Source organism: Chiloscyllium plagiosum, chromosome 1, assembly GCF_004010195.1.
Source record: "Chiloscyllium plagiosum isolate BGI_BamShark_2017 chromosome 1, ASM401019v2, whole genome shotgun sequence".
Classification (NCBI taxonomy): Eukaryota; Metazoa; Chordata; class Chondrichthyes; order Orectolobiformes; family Hemiscylliidae; genus Chiloscyllium; species Chiloscyllium plagiosum.
The window spans coordinates 88,808,450-88,816,675 of NC_057710.1; the positions used below are offsets into that span (position 1 = coordinate 88,808,450).

General features: G+C 41.4%; 1 protein-coding gene across 2 annotated transcripts in view; it reads right to left on the minus strand.

Moving 5' to 3' along the window:
- LOC122555690 (PGAP2-interacting protein-like) overlaps nt 1-8,226 on the minus strand; it is a 131,383-nt gene that overhangs the window by 33,607 nt on the left and 89,550 nt on the right. For both annotated transcript variants that reach the window (XM_043701727.1, XM_043701718.1), the window contains exons 10-11: nt 6,934-7,039; nt 5,024-5,159 (exon numbers count right to left, since the gene is read on the minus strand). In XM_043701727.1, the coding sequence (XP_043557662.1) occupies nt 5,024-5,159; nt 6,934-7,039 (242 nt within the window). The remainder of the gene's footprint in view (nt 1-5,023; nt 5,160-6,933; nt 7,040-8,226) is intronic.

Below are 8,226 nucleotides of genomic sequence, written 5' to 3' on the forward strand. Positions count from 1 at the left end.
GGACAAGCCAGGGAACCAGGGAGCCTGATGTCTGTGGTGGGCAAGTTATTGGAGGGAATCTTGAAGGACAGGATGTACATGTATTTGGAAAGGCAAGGACTGATTAGAAATAGTCAACATGGCTTTGTGCATGGGAAATCGTGTCTCACAAACTTGAGTTTTTTGAAGAAGTAACAAAGAGGATTGATGAGGGTAGAGCGGTAGATGTGATCTATATGGACTTTAGTAAGACGTTCAACAAGGTTCCCCATGGGAGATTGGTGAGCAAGGTTAGATCTCACGGAATACAGGGAAAACTAGCCATTTGGATACAGAACTAGCTCAAAGGTAGAAGACAGAGGGTGGTGGTGGAGGGTTGTTTTTTAAACTGGAGGCCTGTGACCAGTGGAGTACCACAAGGATTGGTGCTGGGTCCACTGCTTTTCGTCATTTATGTAAATGATTTAGGTGTGAGCATAAGAGGTATAGTTAATAAGTTTGCAGGTGACACCAAAATTGAAGGTGTAGTGGACAGCGAAGAAGGTTAACTCAGATTACAACAGGATCCTCAACTCTATTTTCCTGCCTTTTTCTGTTAGCCTTTGATTCCTTTATTGATTAAAGGTCTGTCCATCTCAACTTTAAATATACTTACTTACTCAGCCTTGTCAGCCCTCGGTGATAAAGAATTCTACAGATTCACTACCTTCTGAGAGAAACAAAAATCATCTTTATCTTAAATTGGTGACTCTTCACTCTAAAATTACACCCTCTGGCTCTAGACTTTCCTAAAAGGACAAACAATATCTCTATCTACCTTCAAGTCCCCTAAGAACATTACATGTTTCAATACAGTCTCCTCTCCTCCTAAGGGTAAAAACGGGCTTTTGCCCGAAATGTCGATTTCGCTGCTCCTTGGATGCTGCCTGAACTGCTGTGCTCTTCCAGCACCACTAATCCAGAATCCTCTCCTCCTAAGTTCAAGTGAGTACAGACTCAACCTATTCAACCTCTCCTCGTAAGGAAGTCAGAGACCTTACACGTGAGTGATTACAGGTGGTTCTCCTATAACTCTGTAGTTGTGTTCCAACGAAACCTTTCTTAATAGAAAATTGTGTAAAATAAATAATGGGGTCTATGGAAAAAGTGAGGTTGGGGCAGACCAGCAGAAAATATCACTCAAAATCATTCAAAAATCACCCAAATATCTAACGCAAAGTATAGCACAGCCTGAATGAAGGTTGAAATCATATTTACTAACAAAACAAAAGTAAATTTAACACAGTACATTTAAAAATTATAAGAAAGCTGCTCTCTGTACAGTATCTCTCGAAGAAAACTGCTCTGTCAGAAGCTGACATCAGCACATGTGCAGAATGGCACAAAAACCGGCATCAACGTCATGCATGTGCAGACACCAGCACATGCGCTGAACAGTAAGAACATCGGTGCATGCGCAGAACCAAGCACAGAACCCGATCCTCACTGGAATTATTTATTGCCAACGGAGGTAAGCGTTCTCCAAAATACCTTTCCCTAATTCTTCAGCAACGTTATAGCCAAATCCCGCTGCTGAAATGTACATTATCCCAAAACTACCTGCAGAATGTTTAACCTGATCATAAAGAAACAAGCTGTTTGCTGTTTCAAAACAGTTCAGTACTAACACTTTCAATAGTCTCATTGTTACGTTCTAACTTTTATGTTTTTATACTTTCTTATCTAAAACCCAGTGTTCCCTCAGCAGTTTTAACATTCACACCTGATTTTAATCTCTTGCTAACTTGAACCTTCAAATGCTCCTGTTATACCACATTACCCCGTACCCTTATTTCATTTGAAAATTTCATTTTCGTAAACTAAAATGTGCAGCCACAGACAAGCAAGAAACTTAGAACATTAACAGAAATTGTTGAGAAACTCAACAGGTCTGGCTGCATCTGTAGGGAGAAAGCAAAGTCAAACATTTCAGGTACAGAGACCCTTCTACAGTGACTGAGAATACTGAGAAAAACAAGATCTTTCCTCCAACGCAGATTAGACCATTGTGTGTTGTGTATCCAAAAAAGAGAGAAGAATGTTGGCTCCAGAAATTTCCAGAGAAACAGGGTGTAAGGGAAGATTTCTATTTGCCTTTGGAAGAGACATGGATCATCCTCAAATCTGCTAGAGCAAACGGCACAGCTCTCCAAAAGAATCAGTCTCTCCTAACTGAGGTCTGAGAAACATACTTGCACTGTGTGTACATGAGGAAACATCCTTTCTACATCTACTTTGTCAACATCCTAACGATCTTATATCACTAAATGAGATCTTCTCTCATACTTACAACTCCAGAGTATAGGCCTGAATTGCTGAATCTCTCTTCATTAAAACAAAACTCTCATCACTGGAATCACCAAACATCCAGATACAGAGGAACCTCAATTATCTGGCATTCGATTATCCATAATTCGATTAATCGAATGAAATACTCCCCGCCCATGTCGTTCTGATAATTAAAGTTCCTCTGTATTCCACCTGTGCATGTCAGTTTCAGATGATTCCAGCCTCAGATCCTGTTTTCACTGGTCCACATAACTATTCAGCTGGAACAAGTACTTTACCGAACACAATGCAACAGAGGAAGTGATTTTCTTACATCTCATTTGCATGACAAGGTCATCCATGGCCTTGATGTGCTCCAAGCTTCCTGGGATGCCCTCTATGGACTCCTCCACGTGCTTGTACAGTAAGAAGAGAATCCTTACTGAAGAGGGGCAGCCAGAGAACCTGCATTAGCTATCACAGCTCTGTCCACTGAGCTTTTGGACGATGATAGGATGCCATACAGAAGAACGGAAGGCAACAATTCAAGGAGGCACCACCACAACCTCCTCAAGGGCAATTATGGACAGGCAATAAATGCCAGGCTTGCAAGGTGACAATCTCATCCCATGAAAGAATTAAAGTAAAAATTCATGAGCCGCTGCTACCAACATCCCAGCACCTGATGAAGTACCAGCCCTAACGTTCTGTGGAACTTTTATGGATGTTGATGACAAGATTGCATTGTTGCAAAGTTAACAGCAGTGCAGCATTATTCAGCAATTTGTACTGACTTGCAATTTATGGCATATTTCCCTGTGCCAAATGCCTGTGAGCTAAATCTCACATCTCTGTGCCTGCTGCGTTCAGTTTTTTGGAAGGATTCCCAACATGAGGTCTCACAGGATTTCATGCCATGTCTTACCAAACATGCCTCATTAACTTCCTACCCCACCGCTGTGATGTCCATCATGACTAATTCCAGCCCCATCTTACCATGCACTGTTCCCAGAACAACTCAGCAGATACCCATCAAAAGACTTGCATCCCTTCTGCTTGCACTATTTTTAAAAGGCCACTGGACACCTGGATAAGCATTAGCATTCTGAAGCTACCCTGCTCAGTCAAGGATGTTACCAGAAGATATCTGAGGAGGATAAAATGGCACTATGATACATTGACAGGGACTTGAAGTCCTGTCTAAGGACGGTGCAAACAAGAGGAATCCGCTTCCTGAAGGAATACCAGAGAAGGCCATGACACAAACCCTGGCAGCAGGTCTGACGTCACCAGCTGGGTCAGTGCTGTCTGTGCATCGATCAGGGTCAAGGTGGAGCAGATGATAGGACTGCTGAAAATGCGATTCCACATCTTGGACCAGACTGGGGGGGGTGTGCAGTATACTCATGACAGAGTGTGTCAGAATATCCTGAAGTGATGTACTCTGTACAATTGGAAAAGGCAAGAAAGTAATGTGCTGGATGTTCAGGAATTGCAAGACAGTCATCCAAGGAGGAGGAGGAGGAGGAGCTCAGCCGCATTGGTGCTACAAACCAGAAAGAACCTCATTGATACCCACTTCCAAAAGGTGAGAGCTAGGTGCAGCAGAGAACTGTGGATTATAAAATATTCTTTGGTCATGATGCCAAGTCTCAGAACTCAGTTCAGCTTCAATTGGTTTTATTTGTGTTTTCTTTTGCTGATGTGAATGAAAGCTCATGTATGCATTTGTTCTGATACCTTGACTGAATGTGGTATTCCCTTATTGCAAGCTGCCGGTCTAAACGATGAGCACTGGGGACAGAGTAGCACTGACATACGGGATGCAGTCACGCAAAGATAAAGTGTTTGGTGTAGTGGTCAGATTGCAACTAGAATGAAAGAATAGCTTTGTATGTATGTATGAGGGAGTATCAGCTATGCCAGCTCAATGTTGTGACCAGAGTGCCTTTGTGGCTGCTGTGCCATAACATTGCCGATGAGGGATAATGCTGGTTGCTGACACTTGTCCAGGAGTAGACCAGTCCTATAAACATGGTGCAAGCGCAAGGGATGCCAACCTTTTGGTAGAGATCTGCTAAGTGGTGAGTTTTATTTTGGGAACAGTGCATAGTAAAATCGAGAGAGAATCAGACATGAAGGACAGCGCAGAAGTAGGTAATTAATGCAGTGACATGGGTCAGATATGGTGAGACAACTTGTTGTCCTCATGTTTGAGAACCCTCCAAAAAACTCAGCAAAACTTGGACTTAGTCAAAACTACATAGACTCAGCTGAGGTCTTTATTTCCCCAAACATTACAAATGACATGCAGATTTAATTCACCATTATTTTAGGAGTAAATACTGGGGTAATACCACAGACAATGTAGCCAACACTACTACTTCCAGTTTACAGAATTGAAGCAACATTTACAATAGGTGAGAGCACACCTCAGCCGCCACACAACACCACTGTTCACAGTTAAAGATAAATATTGCATCACCTATTAACAGAAATGTAACATTTCCGTGACAAAATAGGCATGGTCAATGATGCAAATAAAAGTCAAAGAAAATTCTACAGTAATTCAAGCTACCTACAAATGTAAATATGAAAAATAAGAGAGAAGTAAAACACCAATAGTGCCAGAGGTCTGTCCAATGTAACTGAAGTCTGGGACCACTAAGCATAAGATTACCAAGGGGAGGGGGTAATGACTACTGTATTTTCTCTATGGCTGTCATCAAAGACTTACCCCCAAGTGTGGTCTTTTGTACTTGGTCCAAAGTCCATGTAAAAACCCAGTTTCTCTCCCAGCCACATGGTGAGATCATTATTTCCCAGAAATGGTTTGGAGGCATCACTTTCCAATATGGTAATTAAATCAGCACCTTTGAATAGTAGAGTGCAGTTTGTCAAAGTAAAGGCGCAACTGAAAAATGGGACAATCTTTGAGACAAGAAGGTACTAAAACATTCCTTAATTGACTCCCAGGAAATCAAATCTTCAAGTGCAGAAATAAATCCAGTTTTATTAAAAGCCCAGGTAAAATTTAAAACTCATGGTGTATCAATAGCACATTGTTAATACCATTTAAAGGTAAAACCTTCACAAGGAGAGCAGGCAGCAGTTGCTGAGGCTGATTGACAATGACAGTCAAAGATGGCTGAACAGGGGAATGCTAAAAATATTCTTCACAAAAAAAGTATTCTTCACAGCACCTGAAAAGAAAATTAAATGTCCTCATAAATCAAATCATTTAACTCATTGGGAGGAACTTAATGTCCCCTGATTGGGTGGGAAGATGCGCAGTGGAGAACTTATCACCTTCCCAACCTCACTTGATGAAGTCCACGGTGAAGAAGGTGAAGGTCATACTTTGTACCTCAGGCTGACGAAGACCGTGAAGTACACAATTAAGGGGCACAAGAGCCTAATCTTGCCATTGTTGGAATTCTACTTGCTGAAGTTAGGGTTGGGAGGGTAAGGGTTTCCCCTTTGAGGCACCTGAAAGGTCATTCCAGCCTTCTATCCTGACACACTCTATGTTCCCTCAGTGAAGCTGTCCCTCTCAACTCTTCTCTGGGACCTCTAATGACTGATCCTCCTCCTGAGCTCAAGTGCCAGCAGTAATGCTGCTGGGTTTGAAGGGTAGTCAGTTCTCAATTGTCTGACATCTTTTAAAGGCAGGAACATCATCATAAAGACCCTAGGAAGCCCTACGACACAGAGGTAAGTGTCATATTAGAATGTAGTTTTGTTGGGTTCCTCAACATGGCAGCAACATGGTTCCCACAAACTGTATGGCAAATGAATGGTGCCACACAAAACCATTGTATTCTGCCTATTATCTCTCTTCACACTCTGCTCATCTCTGCACTGCCTGTAGCCAGGAAATATAAGCTTCTCCTCCTCTATTGATATCACTCTCCTCAAATCTCTGCAGCATACCAATTTTTTTTTCTCAAGAGTATAAGTACTCTTTCTATGACATCCCCTTCAAAACTCTTCATAATTTTAAAGACTTCTGTTAGGCCACTCAACTTTACTTCCAAGAGTGAAGATACCCATTCTTTTCATAGCTCTAATCTCAAATTTCTAGTGTGTCGTTTTTGGTTTTTCTTTGCATTTTCTTTGGAAACTCTATATTCATTTTCTAATACAGTGACTAGAACTGCACACAGTGACTTAATGTGGTCTAAAGGAAGTTCACGCAAGAATATAACAAACATGCACAGGAATAGATCATTTGGCCTACAAGCCTGACCCAAAATTCAATAAGATCACTGTTGGTACTTCATCTGAACTCCACTCTCCTGCCCACTCCCTATATTCTTTGATTCTCAAAGAAATCAAATTATCAATCCTCCAATCTCATTATTAAGCAGAAGTTATCGAGTTACATGTCTTAACCTTCTGAAAATAAAACCAAGTGCTAGGTTCAAATTTTTAAAAATGATTTTGTTTCTGCTTTCAACGATCTGTGTATCTATACTTCTAGCTGTCTTTGTTCCCACTTGCAATCTTATTTTCCAAGTGATACGCAAATTCCTAGTTTGGTCCCAACCTGAGAAAATAAATTGTCAAAGGTGGTAACGTTTCCCTGCTATACCTGTGTTTGTATGTGCTCTAATTAAGTCACTTCATTTGAAACTAAATACATACCTGTCTGTTCAATAAGCTCAGCTGATCTTTCTAAACTTGGCCAACCTTGATTGTCATATCCAAATCTGTATGACCATATCATGGCAGAAATGTCTTTCTTTGCAGACTGGTTACAAAAGATGAAGACAATGTGGAAAAAAATTAATCAAATATTTGGATATCATGGCATTTAAGACAACCTTGAAGCTTAAAATAACTTTGCTCCAGTTTTCCACCAACTCTGAATTCCTTTACCTCAACAGTTATTTGACGAGTTGGCAAATATCATAGTTTTAGTTTGAAACTAGTTTTATAATTCATTCATTTTGCAGAAACACCCATTTCTGTTCTTTGATCATCATGAACAGAATGGGAAGGCTCTTCTTAACTGGTGCTCTGGACTGATTGAAGGGCCCCATTCTTGGTGTAACATTTCTTAGGTTTTCCTTCTCCATTGCCTCTCAAACTTATTTCACTCGCTGATCCCCCTCCTGCCTGACCCTCAAACAATTGTAAAGTTCTGACCTTTCATTGAATGCATGTTTGTGCTGGTATTTTTGGTACTTTGGCTGACAGTCTCTGATGTGGAATTTCCAGTTCCTCTGTACTATAAAACTCTTCTCCAGCTACAGGAACAAGCATCTTTGCCAGGGCAGACTCCCTCCAACTATCTAGTTGTTTGTGGGTGGTGGGGTTTGGAGGTCCATAACACCTTTAATAATTCAACCCAAGATATTTAGGATTGAATAGGTCACCAAAATCTTGGTCAACTATGTAGATTCACAAAGGACAAGACCTTGACAGAGGTGATTTTTTATTCATTTTGGGGACATGGACATCGCTGGCTGGTATAATATTTACTGCCCATGAATAATTACTCTTGTGAAGGTGACGATGAGCTGCCTTCTTGAATCACTGTAATAATATTGCTACAACCACAGTGCTGTTAGAGGGAGTTCCAGAATTTTGATCCGGCGAAGTCTGGATGGTGAATGGCTTCTAGGGGACCTTGCAGGTGGTGGTAATCTGCGTTTCTGCTAATAGAAAGAAGAGCTCATGGGCTTGGAAGGTGTTTTCTAAGGAACTTTGATGAATTTCTGCAGTGCAGCGTGTAGATGGTAAGCACTGCTACTACTGTGCATAAGTGAGTGTTTGTGGACATGTTCCCCTTCCTCGACCTTTCTATTTCTATCTCAGGCGACCGAATCAACACGGACATCTACTACAAACCGACCGACTCCCACAGCTACCTGGACTACACTTCCTCCCACCCTGCCCCCTGTAAAAACGCCATCCCATTCTCCCAATTCCTTC